General features: G+C 37.4%; 1 protein-coding gene across 1 annotated transcript in view; it reads left to right on the forward strand.

Annotated features, from left to right (window-relative positions):
- USH2A (usherin) overlaps window positions 1-20,709 on the forward strand; it is an 868,259-nt gene that overhangs the window by 705,453 nt on the left and 142,097 nt on the right. The window contains exons 51-55 of the mRNA XM_053607912.1: window positions 5,667-5,890; window positions 9,106-9,310; window positions 13,217-13,414; window positions 13,947-14,101; window positions 15,931-16,129. Of these exons, the coding sequence (XP_053463887.1) occupies window positions 5,667-5,890; window positions 9,106-9,310; window positions 13,217-13,414; window positions 13,947-14,101; window positions 15,931-16,129 (981 nt within the window). The remainder of the gene's footprint in view (window positions 1-5,666; window positions 5,891-9,105; window positions 9,311-13,216; window positions 13,415-13,946; window positions 14,102-15,930; window positions 16,130-20,709) is intronic.

Consider the following 20,709-nt stretch of genomic DNA (forward strand, 5'->3'; position numbering starts at 1 on the left):
TGGTTTTATTTTTAAATGAATTAATTAATATGTATTTTAAACATTTCTGTCTTAAGTTTTAACACAGTAAATGTCAGAAGATATTACCCATAGAAAAAAAGGCATTTGTAAGTCTTTAATAATTTATGAGTATAAAGGATTCTGAGACCCAAATTTGAGAACCATTGCCTAAAGTCATAGTAATGTCTACTAAAAAATCATGGTAGGTAGTTAGTTATCCTGTGTTGTGACTAACCAGTTGAGGAGCACCTCCTCCTTTAGATGAAGCAGATAAAAACAAGTCTATTAATGACAGAACCACAGTGGTGGGGAGGATGCAAAAGTAATGACACCTCTAGATCTTAATAGGTCAGAATCTTTAAATGACAGCAAAATGTCTCATTTTAGTGTCTTTGTTCACCTATACCTTTTAAAAAATTAGCCAATCACCATATTCCTTCATTTGTTAAATATGCATTGCGTGGTGACTATATTCTTAGTGCTTTGTGAGCACAAAAAAGGCTAAGTTTCCATTTTTATCCTCAAGGACTTACAATCCAATCAAGAAGAAAAGTACCCATAAGGTTGTACACAGGCCACAAGAGAGGGATGAAAGCAGGCCTGTGTACAGGACTGCAGGATCACTCCAGCCGGGGATTAAAAGGATTGTTTCACTGGACTAGCATCTCAGACAATCAGCAGTCCGCAAAACACATCCAAGTAATAGCACTTTGGTTTGTAGGACGAATATACCCTGTGTAAGAAAAGAGTGGGAGATAAATCTGAGCAGGCAAAAGGATTTGAACATTATGTAGTACTTAGGGAAGAGACAATGTGATGCTAAGAACTATGATTTAAGGAGATTAATTAAATTTGGGCAGCAGAACAAATGTGAAGGAGAAGGAAAGGGGAGTCAGAACAGCAGTGCCATAAAATAAAAGGCACCTGTTTGGAGAGATGGTACAGAGGCAGCTGTCCACTAGGACGATGAGCTTCATCTTTTTTTCTTTAGAATCTTTTAAACATGATAAACCCTCACTTCAAGCAAAAGTACGTAGAATATGCACAAAAATTTGCCTGCAGCTTTTGCCTTGAAGTCCATCTGTGAACCCAAACTTCAGAATAATTTCTGTATTTACTTCCATAGGATGTTCGAGACCAGTCAAATAATTCTTCTATTGTGACATTCCTCAACTCCTAAAAATCCAGAGGGTTTCTCATGACATTCTGCAACTCCTCCAGCTCTGACGATCGTTGTGGAGCGAGGGAATGATACTTTTAGAAAGGGGGAAAAAAAATCTCTTTTTATTCTCTGACCTTGCTGAGGGTTTCTCGGAAAAATAGACAGGTTCTGCTTGTCTTTTCCCTGTCACTGCTGAGGCTCGCTCCTGTCACCCCTAATGACTGTGACCTCAGTGACCTTCCAGCATATCCATATGGCCTTTTTTTCTCCTTAACCTAGCAGCACCATACCTGCTGCACGAGGGCTCAGATCTCATCATATTGTTCCTAAGCCTGGCCTCTCTCACCGCCTGGCATTGTGTGCCTGCCACGAGACCAGGCTGGCTCGTAAAACATCTCTTTATGTACTTTATTACTTAAACTCTTTTATTTGCCTGCAGGAGCCCTTTAACAAAATCACATTGAATTGACTTTCTCACACCAAATCAAATCTCCCTGGTCCCAGTTCAGTTGTCTTTGTCAATATGTATTTTATAAATGGAGTGAATTAACAGATGCTGTTGGAACAGAAGTGCTAGGGTGGCGTTTATGTTTTTAATGCTCTCTCCGGGCAGATGAGTTGTGTAAGAGTGTTACACAGGTATCTCAGAATGAAAGTCATGCTCTCATTTCAGGGATATGTATTCTTTGCTGTTTTCTTTCAGCATATTTTAAACCCCTTTCTTACTCATGTTTTTTCCCGTAGTATTTGCTTCTATGGTTTTATCATTTATGCCATTAATCTTAGGTTGGAATTGATTATATCTCTTAGTATTCAAAGATGAAAATTAGAGCCTCTCTATCCTTCAAACAGCACAGGATTTTCTGTTAGCCTGGGAAACTGATCATGAGATGCCTTTGGAATATACGGCCTTATTTCTATTATAAATTTGTCCATGCAGCCTTTGATATGAAACTCTGGGTTGAAACTGTTTCAGAATAGAACACTGAGTTTCCATATCCTGGGCTCTGACTTCACTGGAGCAAGTGACAACCATGGTTTTTTTCACAAGATGGAATTTGGGAACTTTGCAAAGAAGGAAGTATAGCCACAGAAATCAATGGTGTAATAGTTGTATTAAAATGATATTTCCTTGGAAGACTTTCATATAATATAATGAATTTTTTGGTTGCAGCCATCATTGTTGTTTGGCAGGCCCGGGCTGGATTTGAACTCACCAGCTCAGGTGTATGTGGCTGGCGCCTTAGCCATAATATAATGAATTTTTTTGAACAGTGTAATATATCAATGCTATCAAACATATTGCAGTGATTTGGGGAGCATTTTCCCGTAACCCCTTCTCCCTGCTTTGTGGTGGTCGCCACAGAGCCGCCTACTGGTGAAGACAAACAGGGATTTCTTGCCTTTCAGGCTCTGCCACTAATTTTATACATTTGTCCTAAGAATGACTAATCATTCTTTTTTTTTTCTTTCTTCTAGGCCTAAAATATTCCTTGGCTTCAAATGTAGTCCTCATGATCAGTCCCAGAATTTCGCAATGATTTATCCTATTCCACACTGTTTTTTACTACTATTCTATTTTTTAACCTAAAAGCACGATACATAATTCTTGATCTTCCTTAAAAAAAAAAAAAAACATGGAATACTAGTTTTGCAGAATTAACTATTTAGAAATTCATCAAGAAGGTATGCTTATATGCTTTGCTTTTCAGACGTGGGCGTTAAATAGGTGTTAGTAACATATTTGAATTATTAATAATGCTGTGAGTAAAAAAATTCTTCTTCCTTCCACTGTTTCTCAGTTATATTCAGTCCAGTGGAAACTATCCAGTGGAAATATATATACACACACATACACACACACAGTTGGAAAAACAGTGTGTATGCTTTTGATCTGAAAAATAAACATCTACTAGTTTATGTATATTGTGCCACTTTAATCACATCTGCATCTTGTTCAAAGAGACTCTCCACCTTTGTACAAATTTAATGAAGAGCCGCTGGAAGAATGAACCAATCCATCAATAATGCATGCCCTATTTTGTTTTACTTTGGGCATATTTAAAATTGTGCATTGTGTGTCAAAGTTCAAAAGTCAAGTGCTACATGTGATAAATTAGGTAAGGGTCAAAAGTTATTGCAATGCAGTTTCAGAAGATTGTCTGTCTCTGAATTCACAGCTCATTCATGCTGAAGTGATGCACTATGGGAATTACTACCAAACTCTGCTCGGCAACATCTGCTCTCCCTAAGTGAGTTAGTGCACGTCAGACATCTTTATGTCAGAATATTGCAGTGATGGATGCAGTCTTCAGAAAATGCTGCATAAAAATCTGGTGTGCCGTTCTGGCCATTAAGTGAAATTACTATTTAAATTAATGGCACTGTCACAGTTTATCTGTGCAAAGAATGAACGCTGATTAGGGTATTAAGTAATTAGCAATTTATCACACTGGAACAAGGTTGATAATAATTAAAGAAGTAATGGTTTACCAAAGAAACTAGAAAGGGAGTCACTTCTTGTTATGTGTGTGAAATCTTGGCTGAAAATTTCAATTCGGTAAAACAAAGACGAAGCTCTTTGTGAAAGAAAGCATCTTTTTCTGTAAGTATAAAAACATTGACCTGTCAAAAGTCCCTCAGAGCGATCAGATGACTGATTAGGATTTTGAATTAGGTCAATGTCTGCATTTTGATTTTATACTCACAGCACAGCGAAACCATGAAGTATTTGGGAGTCGAGGGAGAGACTATATTCTGTTTCCCTAAAAGGCCAGATTTTAGGTTTTAACTGCTCTTTGAAATAGAAACATGAATTGTGTTAGGAAAACTGCTTGGAAAAAAAAAAAAAAAAACCTATGAAGAAGCCAAGGTTGTATTTAAATATCTAATCAGGAGGCAGCAGAAAAATGTCCAAACAATACAACACTTAAGCTGGAGATTTTTCTTATTATCTTATGTGTATGTATGTGTGTATGTGTGTATATATATTTATGCATATATATGTGCACATATTATATAAATACATATATATTTGCGTACATGTTTTTATCTATCATAATCAAGACTCAGACTGTAATGATAACCCTACAGGGTATATTTATTTAAGAGAACTTTTCCAAAAAATGTTAAAACAACTAAAATGATAATATGACAGTTTATTTTTAAGTCAATTACTTTGAAGAGTTATCACATTTAGATAAACATGCCAAAAACTCTGTGAATGATCAGTGAATATCATTAACTGTAATAAGATTTTTTAAATATTAGGAGATAATTTTTTTAAGTGGAAAGATCGGTATGAGGGTTCTTTGGAGTCATGTGCCAAGCAAGTGTCTACTTTCAATTATTTTAAAAGAACAAAAACACTTAAAACTCTTTGATCCATTATTAAGAGTGTCTGTCATAATGTAGGTGTTTGTATAGAACCAGATTAAACAATTCAGGACCCCGGGGCACTTTGAATTTGAGGTTCTTTATGTTGTCAGTCGGGACTAATAATAAACAAACAAAATTCTAATTAAAATAAATCATTCATCACATTGTGCTGCTGTATAACTGGATATAAATTCTAATGTGCTAGCACTGTGACTTGCAGTATAGGCACCTGAATTTCTAGCTTGATCTGACTCTGACTCATGCCATAATGTCAGAATTTCTGCTGTTTCTCTTCTTTGGCAATATCTAAATGATACAAACATAGACAATTAATTTGAATTTAGCCAGAGAAAAGATTTTAATTGGTATCTCAGGAATATGTGTCTTTTATCAAGATGTGGGATCAGTGACCCTCCCTACAAGGTCTTGTGTTGTATTGCTGTTCCCAACCCATTACCCATGTCTATGAATGGTCTAGAGCGGAGAGTGTCTCAGAAAACAGGGGCTGTTTGGCACACCTAATCAGTGAACACACTCAGCTGATTTTGAATACCAAATCTATCTCACGAAGAAAAAATGGTCACCATGGCTGTCCAATTTACAGGAAGAAAATCTTTGTTTGCTAGACAACGCGAGGCAAAAACCTGCAAGGCTCCTACCTCAGGGTTTCCAGTTCTGCTGTGGTTTTCAGCCTTTCTACTCGGCCTGTCTTCTCCTCCCCAAGTGCTTGGGCGACCTTTTCTGCCTTGTAAATTTCTAGAGTTTTCTCTGCATCCCTACAGTTTAACTAACTTTTTTCTGCAACAAGATGTTATCATCACAAAAAGGGGCAGGCAGTTCTCATGACAGAAATCCCATCCTTTTTTATGGAGCATGAGAGAAGTTTGGCCTGGCTGAATGATTTCCGAACACTTCCTCTTGTGTGTTCTTTTCCTAATTAGTGTCTAGTGCTCTTGGTAAGAAGGACCCGCACTGGACGTTTAAATCACCTTGGTAGGGAACTGCTACCTTAGGTATTACACCATTTCAGCAACTGCCTGAGTCTGACATTTTTATACCAAACTTTATAGCAGCCTCAGTTTTCTTTTTTTATTTCATATTCATATATAACATTTTATTGTTGCAGGGATGTTCTGTTGTGGGCAGGATTATGTGAATATGTCAGATACCATATGCTGCTCAGCTTCCAGTGGAGAGTCTAAAGCACATGTTAAAAAGAATGACCCAGTGCCAGTAAAATGCTGTGAAACTGAACTTATTCCAAAGAGCCAGAAATGCTGTAATGGAGTTGGATATAATCCTTTGAAATATGTTTGTTCTGACAAGATTTCAACTGGAATGATGATGAAGGTAATTGATAGAAAACCTCTCAGAGGTGCTGATGTGACAATGGAAAGAGAAATACATTGTTCATAACTATTTTTCTAAAATAGGAATATAAAAACTCCTGTGTGCATTATTCATTTTCACATTACATCCATATTAATACCGAATGAGTTCGCTGTGATTGATGTTATTGCAATGAATTCTAAAGGAATTAATAATGATTAGCTGTTCTCAAGGAAGCTTTCCCCCGCACTTCAGATTAGAGGAGGACAGAGAGTCTGTGTGCTGCTGACAGAGCCAGCCCGGTCATCCAGGGCCTTTGCCTGGTGCCATTTCATGCCTCTGAGTGCCAGGGCTAGAGATGGAGGGAAATTCCCACTTCTTCCTTTTGCCTGCCAACTATAACCCACCACTTTTCTTTGATAGAGACCTTAGACCCAGAAAATTCACTTAGCTGTGTTTCTAGTATATTCCTTTAAACACTGAAGATGAGCAAATCCCTCTGTCAGCCGCAAAGTGAATAGGCTTGTGTGTGTAATCATTTATGTTTATGTGCCGTGATGCTTCACATGTAGCCACATCATGTTTCTAGGTATTAAACTTGACCTAGGATACCAGAAATCTATCAACTTAAGAAAAGGATCCTAGACATAAAAAAAAAAAAAAAGACCCTATCCACCATATTCTGTAGTAGCCATGTGATGGCTACAAGTGGGTAATTTGGTCACAGTGAGGGGAAGGTCACTTACTGAATGAGGTGATTACATAATCCTTGTGTGAACGTCATACGCTTTGGGATGTCAGGGGCCCTGCAAGCATGTCAATGAATAAGATAATACAGAAGGTTGGTAAAATATTATGATGTGGACAGTATTTCCCCATTATGAATCAAGGAGCGTATTATGGGTAATATTTTTCATTCTGTGGTTTCATTTTGTTTCTGGAAGCCCTTTCTCCTGGAGATTTCCATCGTCTGTTCTAAACCGGACAAGATCACTATTGGATTTCTGCACAGCTGGCCCAGTGGCTCTTCCCCAAGCTAGTAACTCAGGAATTCTTTTCACTCCTTTCCTGTGTTGGTGCCCTTGTGTTCTATTCCCAAGTTTCTTTCCTTTGGGAAAATTCTCTTCCTAAGGGTAGATACACAAAGGGTGAATTTTCAAGCGCTTGATATGGGAATTTATCATCATTCTACTCACCCACTAGATTGATGGCTTAGCCAGATATACATACAATTCAAGGTTAAGAAATCATCTCTAGGGCGGTGCCTGTGGCTCAAAGGAGTAGGGTGCCAGCCCCATATAGCAGAGGTGGTGGGTTCAAACCCAGCCCTGGCAAAAAAACTGCAAAAAAAGAAAGAAAGAAAAGAAAAGAAAAAGAAAAAGGAATCATCTCTACTCAGAATTTTGAAGGCATTTCTGCATTTTTAAGCCTCCCTTGATATTTCAATTCCTGTCTCTTTGTAGGTAACCATATTATTTTTTCTATGACAGCCTTTAAAGATGTTCTCTTTATCCTGTTCTTCTAAAAGTTCATGACAGTTGCCTCTATGTGGAAGTTGTTATTAATTTTTCTTTTCTTTTTTTTTGTGATGAGAATGGTTAAGATCTACCCCTTTAGCAAATTAGTTTTGTTGTTGTTGTTTTTTGAGATAGAGTCTCGCTTTGTTGTCCCAGTAGATTGCCATGGTGTCATCAAGCGATCCTCTTGCCTCAGCCTTCCAACTAGCTGGGACTTCAGGCACTGCCACAATGCCTAGCTTATTTATCTATTTTTAGTAGAGACAGGGTCTAGCTCTTGCTCAGGCTGGTCTTGAACTCCTGAGCTTAAGCAATCCATCCACCTCAGCCTCCCAGAGGGCTAGGATAATAGACATGAGCCACTGCACCTGGCCTAAAAAATTAGTTTAATCAGTTTTGTGATTTTTTTTTTTTTTTTTTTTTTACATTACAATCCAATGTGAGTTAGGCAAAACTCTTCCAAGCAACAAGTCAAGAAGCCAAGCCCCTTCCATCTTGTATGGCTTGGCTTCACATACATCCCTTGAGTTCACAAGGGAAAAAGGGAACAAGCAGACAGTTGCACATGATGGGTCATTCTTGGATACAGAGTATGCACTTTCTGTACCCTAGTCACACAGATGTATCTAGTTATGTGGCTCTTCCTATTGCACTGAGGCTTGAAAGAGGGGAATGGACATTACGGAGCACACCAGATTGTTTCTGACACATCCATCTACCGCCAGCTTCCAAAGTGTTTGAGCTGTCCTGGATGTATTATTTCCCTTCTTTTTCCCTTGACAGTCTATATTTAAACATTTCTTTTAAAGTCATTTGCTGGGCTTTAGGAGGAAATGGAGATAAATCCAAGTGTTCAACTGACATTTTTAAATGGAAGTCTCAAGTCCCACTATATTTTTCTGAAGTAGCTTTATTTTTACTAATTTGGTGAGAATAATTTAACTTGTTTTATGTAAGAAAGAATTTGAATGAAGACGAATTTTTAATAGCAAAAAGCATTTCAAATGCACTACTAATATAAAGGGAAGACAAAGTAGATCTCTGCATTGTAAGAATATGACTTTATTTATAGTGCCTGTAATTTGGAATGATTAAGCATTTAATTTCCTCAGATTAGAGATTTACCAGATGAAAGGTTTATAAGTATAAATAATTACATTCTTATAATAAAATTTTTATTTTTTTTAAATCTTTGATGAGTAACAATTCTTCTAGGACCAACTTTCCAAACAGTACAGGCAGTGCTGATTCTCAAATATTCCATTCTTTATTTTCTCTAAAATGTCACAGGAAAGTGCCAAATAACAATAATAAAGGAATGACTGCTGGTACTATTTGTAGTGTGTGTTCTAAGTTTAAGCCATTAAGGATGTTACCTCATTTGATTCACAATAAACCAACATGGTAAATTTTATTTCCATTTTTTTCCACTGAAAAAGCTGAGGTTTTACAAGCATAAGTGATTTGCCAAAGTTACAGAGCTAGAAGTTGTGAAATTCAAAATTTTTTTCCAAGTCTTTGCATTCCAAAGTAACCCCTTCATACCAACTTCCTTTATTTCTTTTTATAAATTTTGAGATATTTATTTATCAAATACATAGAAGAAAATTTCATTTGAAAGCTATAAAAATCTACCCCATGTACATCTAAATGAAATTTTTAAATCCATTTCTCTCTTTTCCTTTCTCTCTCTCTATCCATCTCTACCACTTGATTTAGGAAACCAAAGAATGCAGGACCCTCTGCCCAGCATCTATGGAAGCCACAGCATACTGTGGCAGGTGTGACTTCAATTTTACCAGCCATGTTTGTACTGTGATAAGAGGGTCCCACCATTCCATAGGGAAAACATCAATTGAAGACATGTGTTCATCTGCTGAAGAAACTGTTCACACAGGGAGTGTAAACACATATTCCTTCACAGGTAACAGAGAGGGAGCCCATGGCTTAGTGGGTTAGTGAGAAGATGCTGAAAATGCATGTTTACTTCAGTCTACCATCATCCCTCCTTAACCTAATATCCTAAATTCCATTGTATTTTGGGGAAAGCTAGTTGCAAGGTAATGAAAGGCATAATCTATATTTATTAAAAGTTAGTGGTTTAGCTGGGCACAGTGACTCATGCCTGTAATCCCAGCAATTTGGGAGGCCAAGGTGGGCAGATCGCCTGAGCTCATGACTTCAAAACCAGCCTGAGCTAGAGTGAGACCCCATTTCTAAAAATAGCTGGGTGTTGTGGCAGATGCCTGTAGTCCCAGCTACTTGGAAGGCTGAGGCAAAGAATCACTTGAGCCCAAGAGTTAGAGGTTGCTGTGAGCTATGATGCTAAGACACTCTACTAGGGGAGACAAAGTGAGACTGTCTTAAAAAAAAAATAAACAAAATAAATAAATAAATGTTAGTGGTTTAAAACTTATTTTAAATGTAACTTTAAGCAAGGATTTATATTATTTTAAAGTAACTCTGTAAAGAAATCTGTGCCCTTTTTGCTATATTCAGTTAATTGACAATAAACTTAATTTTCTTTTTCAAAAGCTCAAATGTAGCTTTTGATGAAAACATTGAATTAATATTACTTATATTTGCAGGCAGAAAGAAGGATGGAACCTGTCTGATTACTAGTAAAACTTAGTGTTATTCTGAGGAAGAGGTAAACCTAAGTATGGTGTTTCTCTAAGGTAGTTGATCATCTTGAAAACATGGCCCTTACAGTTATTGAAAATATTAATTTCCAAGAAATCATCTTGGCCTTACTGAATTGTTCCAAAATAGTGGTTCTTAGCTCTGGCTGAGCTGAGTGAGAAACACTGGGAAGTTTAGGATTATCTCTGCAAGAGTTCCATCATCTATTACATTTTTATTATTTATCCATTTACTTAAGTCTGCACAGGATGTATTTCTGTTTTTGAAAAAATCACATGACTATGTTTGTGTATGAGCTATCAAAGAGTCAAATAGCATCAGTTTAAGTGGTAATTTCAGCACATGAGGTTAAATAAACAAAACAATGCTCTGTTCCATCATGAATCATCATTCTGCCTTTCTCATCTTGCGGTGCGTGATAAAAGCAAACCACAAAAATGCAAAACAGTCAGTCAAGATACCAAAATAAGAGGAGGAGCATTAAAGAAGAAAGGAATTTAGATAAATTTTATTGAACATTATTTGGCCCCAGTGCTGTGCTAGGTACTTTAAAGCCTTATCTCAGTTACCCACAAAACAATCATGTAAGAGAGATTGTTTCACAGAGGGGGGAACTGAGGATCATATCTATAAAAGTAACTTGCCATAGTAAGAAAACAGATTCGAATTATGCCATCTTCAAAAGGGCAGACTTGGAAGATACACATGGAAGAGGAGCTGCTTCTCCAGTGCTCCAGACCTCCCTCAAGCTCTTCTTTCCATTTGAAACATCCTCTTTATTGTCCTGCTCAAAGTCCATGTCCAGATTCAAGCCCTCACGCAGGCTTGCCAGATTCAGCCCCTTCGGACCTGTGTGCTCCTATGGCAGCTCGTTTACAAAGTTCATCACTTTTGCCATGTGTCACATGTTTTGGAACACTTGTCCCATCTCTCCTAGTAGATTGAAATATCTTTATAAAAAGGTCACCTCTCTGACTTCACTTTATTATTTGCAGTTAGTACACTGCACACAAACAAAATAGGTTTATTGGAGTGAATTGAGTTAGGAAAGGATCATTTGTCTACTCTTCCAATTTCTTCCTACTCCCCGTTATAGATTTAATTTATGGGCCCACATTTTAAAATTATCGAGTTTGCATCTAAGAGAGTTTCCTCCTTTTTTGAAGAGCTTTTAAGACATACTTGCACTAGCCCTCTCCAGAAATGAATAGATGTTTCTACCTTCTGATGTAATATTTTGAGGTCTTTTAAAATCCATATTTCAGATTTCTTTGCCTGCCAGAATATACTATAAATTTCATGTGAAAAATAAAAATAAAAACCTTCTTTTCTCCCTAAAAGACGTTAAACATGCAAGTTGTGCTGTGACCATTCCATCAGAACAATTTAGACTAAATTAGACTTTTTAAAAAACTGACAGTGGAAAGCTGACAATACCAGTGCTGATCAAAATGTATCCATTTGTGTAATCATTCATTTATCAAAAAATATTTAAGTACCTGCTAATAACCAGTCACTATACGACTGGCCAGCAGCTATAAAGACAAACAAGAACTGTCATTAGTATTTGAGGCCTATATGAAGAACCAGGGAAGTAGTAACTGAAACTAGAAATGGTGACATGAGCTTAAAGGAACAGAGTGACAGTTATCAGCAATGAGCAGTTTAATCTCATGTAGAAAAGAGATATAAAACGATAGTGACCATCTGGAGGTAGATGGTCCCGGCACCTCAGTCCCACAAGCTCGTCTAGGAGTCCAGAGTCCCTCCGTTTTGTAGCTCATCATGTTTCAGATACAGCCATCATCCACTGGGTTACTACAGCATCCTAGTTCCAGCCCATACAACAGGGGCTAAGAATTACAATAGAAGGCAGGTGATTTTTCTCTTGAAAAAGTAATGCAGAAGTTGTTCATCTCTTCCATACTCCCTCACGTGTTGAGATCTGAATCATGTGACCACCCCAAGCTTCGGAGAAAATTGGTAAATATAGTTCCTAGTCAGGATGGCTATGACAAGGGTGGAAGGGGATTTGGGGAGCCCTGATACTCATCACAAGTTACCAAGAAAGTGGAGACAGAAGAACGGAGCAACTTACTACATTTTGTGAAGTTCTGCCACATAATTTATTTTCATATTAATTCATAAAAGTAGGCAGGACAGGGTTTATTTTAAGGAGATACAAATAAAGAGGATGTGGCTCAAATAATCCGAGTAGAGGACAGAGGATTAAGTCTGTGTCCTCTGGCGATAGAACAGGAGGCCAGGTGGCTGAAAGAGCAGACCTCCTTTACTTATCCTCAGTCAGAGTCATCTAGAAACACTATACAAAAATATACATGTACATATTCAAAATTCACAAAATTAAATAAATGGAATATAAACGTAAATAATTACACTTTCAGGGGTTTTTTTGTTTTTCTTCTTTTTTTTCGCTTTGGCACTTGTGAAGTTACTAAAGCTTACAACGGAGCTAAGACTTTGGGAACATTGTTGAATTACATGAGTCATCTCATAACATTTTTACCCACGTGAAAGGCTCAGAAAATTTGGTTTTGTTGTTTTAATTAAGCTAGTTGTTTTTGGTTTCGGTTTCAGTTCTAAGTTTGGTAGACGAGGGCAGGAAGTATATATAGTCAAGTACGCATTCATTCTCATCCACTACCTCTAGTACCCTGATGTTTCAAATCCTGTGCCTCAAATAGCTATATCATGTAATAATTCATATAATGTTTTATTTTAATGAAGTAATAATAACAAAGTAATAGTAATAATTGACAAGTTTTTTAATAATAAAACTATGATAGAATGTTGGTATTCTGTCTCATACAGAAGAGTGTAACATGAACTTATGAAACATTAACATCATATTACACATTAATCTAGGGCTTTTTTCACTTATGTCTTTAACATATCCCTGGATATCCATCCAGAAACAGTGACTTCTATTCTGTGAAACTCCATATCTCAGCACAGAATAAACACTTTAAATATTGTTTATGATTTAGAAAATAAAGATTAGAGTATGATTTAGAAAATAAAGATTAAAGTTTTATTAATTCACAAAAGGATTAGAGCTTTGAGCATTTATTTTTAAATGTTTAAAGCTTTTAATATTCATTTTTAATATGATGATTAAAAAAATAAAAATAAGGAAAATATCATGGGTTGTTTTCTACCTTTGCAGATGTAACCCTCAAGCCCTACATGATGTATGAGTACAGGATTTCAGCATGGAACAGATATGGCCGAGGATTCAGCAAAGCTGTTAGAGCCAGAACAAAAGAGGATGTGCCTCAAGGAGTGAGTCCCCCCAGGTGGACCAGAATGGACAACCTGGAAGATGCAATTGTCTTAAACTGGAAAAAACCTGTACAAGCAAATGGTATTAAGCTACTTTCTACTAGAAATAACATAGTCCTGTAAATCCATAAGGAAATTGAAATAAGTATAATCTACATTTAATTGGGATGCAACTAATGGCTAGGAAGTATTTGCTAATACAGGGGACTTTAGTTGTCTTCTACCTAATCATTCCCTTTGTGGTACAGCCCTCCTACGTTTTATTTCTAAATAGATAAATAAATAAGTAAAAATTCCTTGAAACCCAGCATATATCTAAGCCACTTTCAAATAAACAAAGCATATTCAGGGAATGCAAAATAGTTTTAATATTGAAAGTAAATGTGTTTAATAGTGAAGGGAAATAAATATAAATGATTCTTTGATCATCTATGTCAAGAATCCATCTCCTTTGTAATAGCATAATTAAAAAGTACTTGAGCATGGCCATATAATAGCAAAATAAATTGAATATAAGTTATCCCATTTCTTCATGAAACTAAGACTTTTAAGTTGTTTGCAAACAGTTAAAATGATATGACACTCACATACAGGCATTTCTCTGGGTCTTGTAGGTCCGATTATTTACTACATTCTTCTTCGAAATGGAATTGAACGCTTTCGGGGAGCATCATTGAGCTTCTCTGATACAGAAGGAATTCAACCATTTCAGGAATATTCATATCAGCTGAAAGCTTGCACAGTGGCTGGCTGTGCTGTCAGTGGCAAGGTAATGAAAGTGTGCCTAGACTCTGAGGAACAAAGGTCTCAATATAGAAAACAGTGCCTGCCTAAGGTGGTGAAATAGAGCACTCCCATGTCACCTGATCAGGTGCTAGTACCTGGAAGGAGGTATCATTTTAAGGAAAATTTATCCAAATGTCAATGTTCTATTAATAAAAAACAAATGGAACCTTGACCCCATATCATCTTCTCTTTGACACTTTCGCACTAACTATTTTTAGCCAATGTAAAAATTCCATAACATTTTACAAACCATTATTTAGTTGAAAAGGGTTTCTATTCATATATCACATCAACAAAAATTGCCTGGTTTTGAAAAACAAAGAAAAGGACAAAACAGCCTGACATAGAAGATAAATGGTTCTAAGGCTTTTGCAATAGCCTTAGAAAGAAATGATGAAAATCTGAACTCAGGCAGCAAGGGTTCAAAATGGAGAATATCAAAAAGATACAGGAGACACAGGGGGTACACCAAGGAGACCGTAGGTCAGTGATTTTCAACCCGTGTGCCATGAGAGGATCTTAGGTGTACCCCTAAGGTTTAAAGATCGTTAATTATATTGTTTTCTAAAGAAGTTCAATGCACAATCAGTACTTTTTTAAACTCTTTTATTCATATCAACATTATGTAAGTGTGCTGTGGAAGTTTAACTGTAGGTTCAAGTGTGCCATGAGCTGATTGTGCCGTGAACTAAGTTTTTCGTTGAAAAAACACTGCCGTAGATGATGAGCACTGGGGAACACGACCAAGTGAAGAAGAAAGCAAAAGTCATGAAAAAGGCTGGAAAGAAATAATCAACCAATTTTGGAGGAAAATAAAGAGCCATTTCGCAGAAGCCCACTTCATCAGAGGAAACCCCAGGAAACAAACGTATAGAACAGTTCCGCTTCTATTCATACGCTTAAAACCTCAGAAGCAGCATCTTTGCACACTGCAGGAACCGCTAGGATAAGACACTCAGTGAAACTGCTCTGCTATAGTGTTTTGTGTGCAACATTTTGTTCAACAGACACCCCAGAAACCTCTCTGAGCGTGTCACCATTTAGACAGATGACAGCTGATTGGCCTAAACAAAAGTAATGGTCCAAATGGTCCCAGAACAATCCTGTATTTCTGCAAAGACACAGATTATGCATACTGGACACCAAAACTATTGGTTAAAAGGTAAAAATCAGAGTTAATTCTATGAAAAAAACAAATGCAACCCTTTTTGTCCAAAACTATGTTTTGACAATATTGACTCAATAATTGGTTGATTTATTTTTTTCTTCTTACTTGGTTCTTTTTCTAGAACATTGGCACAGATATGATAAAGTCATCCCCAAGTATAATGGGAAGAGTACAAAAATGGCTGCCCATTTATACTGTTCAAAGTACATTATATGCAAGCAAGTTCAGATGTGGGTTTTGCTCCATATTTACTGGTGCTTAAAATGTACAAAATCAGGTTGTTAAAATGCAAAGACACTGATAGGCCATATGGAAGAGAGTTATCAAGAGTTCTCTAGTAAGACAGTCTGCCAGCCAGATTTTACTTGTTTAAACTCCGAGGGCTGCACTCTGCCGTCAAAGTTGTTGTTGAACCTATTGTGATAAATGGTAGTCTGAGACTTATGTAATGTATTCAAGGTCAGATTTCATTGTTTAAACAGGATGGGAGGGAAAGAATAAAAAAAGGGGACCGCTTCTCCAAACCCCTGCTAATGATATGCCAGGCCAGACAACAACATTTTAAAGCAAAAGTGACATTCTCATTGATCAGGATACCTAGTGTACTCTTACAATAAATTGCTGTTTAATTCCTGTGTCTTCAGGTAGCCGCTGCTACCACCCAAGGAGTTCCGGAGAGCATCCTGCCACCGAGAATCACAGCCCCCAGTGCGGAGGCTCTGCATCTGAGCTGGAGTGTCCCTGAGAAACCAAATGGCGTCATTAAAGAGTACCAGATCAGGCAGGTTGGGAAAGGTCTCATCTATGCTGACACCACTGACAGGAGGCAGCATACGGTCACAGGTGAAAAAAAAGGAAAACCTACGGGAGGGGTCTGTCATTGTGGTGAGGGGGGCAAAGCATCCCAGGGGTGTGTGTTTGATATATGAGGTCACTTCGAAAGGACGTGTTCTCTTGACATATGGTCAGGTCCCACTTATCCATGCTAATAGAAGAGCCCACACTGGCAGCAATAAGCCACAACAGCAGATAACTTCAGAAATAATTTATATTTGGCTTTGGTATGCATTATGTGTAGGGGGTTTTACATCAGTATTAACTTTTTTTTTAACAAACAGTAAGATGCATTTCTATTCCCCAAGGATATACTCATAGATAATGGGCATAGGATAGCAGAGAATGTACTGGAAGGCTGGAAAAAAATCAGCCAGAAGCTAACATTTGTCTACTAAGTGGGTAATTAATAGACAGAATTGGTTGACAGTGGACTGGTTGTGACTATTTGTTATTATTATTAATGTTAATGAATAGTAACTGTATTTTTATTATAACATTTATTATAGTTAACCTTAATAATATAATCATAGTACAGTTAATGTTACTGTTAACTAAAATGTTAGATAATTGCTAGTGCCAATTACGATAATAATTAACAAGTTTTAGCTTGAATGTCACTTCGAGAACAGAGAGGCATCTTCTGACTCACCCAGCCTGGAGTAGTTTTCGCTTACATGTTACCACAACATTTTTTTTGTCGTAGACCCTCCCTGCTTGCTATTTTGGTGTTTGATTTTTGTCTTTTTATATCTCCTCCAACTCAAATGAGGGCTCCAAAACTCAGCGATCTTGTTTACCTTGTTTACCTTGTTCACCTTGTTCAGTGTTGTACCTCTAGCACCTAGAATAGTCTTGAACATGTCAATAGGAGCTAAAAAATGTTTGGGGAATAAATTAATTTAATATGTGCCATATACTGTGCTAATAACTTTGCAGGCACTATCCAGTTTGACTTTTCTATCACAAAAGTATAAGATGAAGAAAATTCCTACCCCCATTTTATAGAAAAGTATACGTTGAGAGATTATGTAAATTTCTTCATTAAGTGGATCTTCTGAATCCCAAGTCATTTTGTAAATTTAAATTCTGAGCCCATGAGCAAGATTTTATAAATTTTCACTTTTTCAGTCACCCCCTTCTAAGACCTCCTATGTGAATGACCTCCTTACATTGGACCCTACACCTTACAGAGGATATTAACAGCATAATATTTAGACTCTCACATAAAATGCAGATCAAATCTCTTCTTAAAAAGAGACACAGGCTATACTACACAGGTAGAAAAATTAATTCATTGTGTTGTATTCTTTTTTGTTTTTTATTTTTTGTTTTTTTTTTTTTTTTTTGAGATAGATGCTCCCTCTGTTGCCCCAGGCTAGAGTGCCATGGTGTCATCATAGCTCACAGCAGCCTGAAACTCCTACGCTCAAGCAATCCTCCTGTTTCAATCCCCCTAGCAGCTGGGACCTTCGGCACCCACAATAACGCCCTGCTAATTTTTCTATTTTTAGTGGAGATGGGATGGTCCTGCTCTTGCTCCGGCTGGTTTTGAACTCTTGAGCTCAAGGGATCCTCCATCCTCGGCCTCCCAGAGTGCTGGGATTACAGGTGTGAGCCACTGCACCTGCCCAGCCTGTGTTTTCAACTCTGCAATTCCCTGACACATAAGCAAGCATTCATTGGCAGAATCTGCAGTGATTTTCCAAAAGTACGATAAGCCTGCAGAGATGCTTAATACAATCTTTGGACTTGTACATTGCATTCCTTATAGCAAGATGCTGAACTAAATCAATGATACTGGAGATGGGAAAACCCTCATCAATTCAAATGATCAAATTTGTTTCTTGTGTTTTATTTTAGTTGAAGTGAAAATCACTTACAAGGGACTAAAATAATGGTGTCTAACATAATGAAGTCTTACCTTTATACGATGATGTTTTACTATTTCGGAGACCTGTTTGCATTTCGACTTATTTGATTCTCATCAAATCCATCAAAGTCAGAGATGTAGTTAATAACCACGTTAGAAAGATGAGGAAGCAAACCGACACACTCAGGGGCTCCAGGGCCTTCACCCCCTCCATCTATACTTGCTTCATTCCAGCTTCTGGTGTTCTAGCTGGTAGACAAAGGGCTCTAAATAAGATCGCTGCTCATAAGATGCTCTCAGCAATAGGAAAGACTAGCAAGGAAAGAAATAACTGCAGGATTCTATATTACAGTAGTAAAAATTAAAAGAATGACTTGGGGTAAGACACTGGGATGTTAATTACAGAGCTCTGAAAGCCAAATTAGGCACATTAAAACTTTGCACCGAGGGTGTGAGCAGTGGCACTGGCCTGAAATCCTAGCACTCTGGGAGGTGGAAATGAGTGGATTATTTGAGCTCAGGAGATCAGACCAGCCTGAGCAAGACTGAGACCCCACCTCTAAAAAATAGCTGGGCGTCATGGCAGGTGCCTGTAATTCCAGCTACTCGGGAGGCTGAAGCAAAAGGATCATTTGAGGCCAAGAGTGTGAGGTTGCTGTGCCACAGCACTCTACCCAGGGTAACAAGTGAGATTCTGTCTCAAAAAAGAAAAAGACTGTGTACTAGTAAAAGTTTCACAATAAACTGAAATGCAAGGCTAAAGAAGTTTCTTCTTATAGTATCTACTTAACCAGCTTTGTCTTTCAATTTTTGCCAAGTGTATTGTTCACATTTTTAGAAAACAGCATTTATATGCCAACAGAACAAATTCAATTATAATGTTCAAAGCAATGCTATTGATAGCCTCATTAATTATAAAATAATTGCAAAGAATTGTTCTTTCAGTAACTTCATGCTAATAGTTCTTCTATTTATTGTCATTTTTTAATGGATATTTTTATCTGAGAGAGGATTTCATACACATATCTTGGTGCCAGAAAACTTCTTTTAATAGAGTAAATATTGGAAAGTTTTTCCACATAGTTTTTACAAAATCAGAAAATGGAAAAACCTTTTAGAAGTCATTTGATCCATCCTTCCGTTTTAAGATTTGAGAATAAGATTTCACCTGGCCAATACAGCTCTAAAGAGCAGTTTCTTTGTTGAATGAGGAAATAAACCCTCTTTCAGCAAAACTTCACCAAGTACGGAGCCTGCTATATGCAGTTGCTGTGGGATAGGAATGGTGCTAGTCTTGCGATAATGCAAAACCTGTGATTTATATAATACTACACTTTTTCATTTATTTATTTTGCAGTTTTTGGCCAGGGCTAGGTTTGAACCCGCCACCTCCGGCATATGGGGCTGGCGCCCTACTCCTTTGAGCCACAGGCATTGCCCCAATGTTACACATTTTATCTGCTCAGGAAAATTTAGTTCCATGGTTAACCGACTGACCAGATGTGGTGCTTTATGATGGGAATGACTGTTCTACTGAGTTCATGGAATGAACTAAAATAAGCAGATTTATTTTCTATTCCATCTCAAATGCTTGAGGGAAGAGTTGCCTGAAACCCCTAGGATAAATGTTTTGATTTCATCATTTCCAAAACCTAGGAATTCCCTAAGCAACAGAGCACTAATGAAGCTGTAGTATTAGTCATCCCGGAGCCTGAAAAATCTAGGTCCTTAGAAATGACAGAAGGGCCAGGGAGTACCTTGCCTCAGCCCCATTGTCTCCATGCTTATTTTTAATTACCTCAAAGCTTTAGAAACATGATCCCGTAAATGCTTTGTGGGAATAGTGGCAAATGCACTCATCATGTGAAATCCATAAATTGCTTATAATCCTCTCAAGATGTTAAAAAAAAAAAAAACAGTAAGTAATTGAAGACAGGAAGTCCTCGGTTAATTATTTAGAGGTGTTATCAATGCTTTAAGTAAACCGAAGCGTTTTCTGCTATCTCGCTGAGCTGAATGCCGTGGGGATGGAGGAGTAGCAGCCATCATCTTCTCATATTCGCTAACGCAAACACACATGGCAGCTCGTCAATAAAAGACCCCTTCATATCATTTATTACTGAACATGTCCACCATCCCGTACAGAACAATTTGGACATAGTTATGGCATTGTTTCAGTTTGGGTTCCTGCTAGATTACACGGGGGCCTTCTAATGTGGGCTTAGAGGTAGAGGAGAGGGTGAAAGGATTAACTAAATAATTAGGACCACTGAGAAAAAAGTGAATTAATCGTGTCCTCTTTAGCAGCAAGTATAATAAGGGCCTGTGTGTCTCTTAACTCTGGGGAAACTGTTTTCAAAATAATTAATTAAAAGTTGCTCATCATTGCTTTTCACCTAATAGGAAAAACCTACGGGCATTAAATTAGCAAGGAGAGAAAAATGTGCTTTGTTTTCTCATCCTTTTTTTTTTTTTTTCGCAGTTTTGGCCAGGGCTGGGCTTGAACCCACCACCCGCAGTATATGGGGATGGTTCCCTGCTCCTTGAGCCATAGGTGCTGCCCTGTTTTCTCACCTTCTAAGTTGATGAAAGCCTACTGTGCTAGATAGCAAAAACCCTGATAATTCTACCTGGAGCAGAAAGTATAATCCTGATGTGATACCGGAACAGATGTCTTACACATCACTTTTGAAAAAGAGAAAACACAGTTTGACCA

This window comes from Nycticebus coucang, chromosome 10 (genome assembly GCF_027406575.1).
Source record: "Nycticebus coucang isolate mNycCou1 chromosome 10, mNycCou1.pri, whole genome shotgun sequence".
In the NCBI taxonomy this organism is placed as follows: domain Eukaryota; kingdom Metazoa; phylum Chordata; class Mammalia; order Primates; family Lorisidae; genus Nycticebus; species Nycticebus coucang.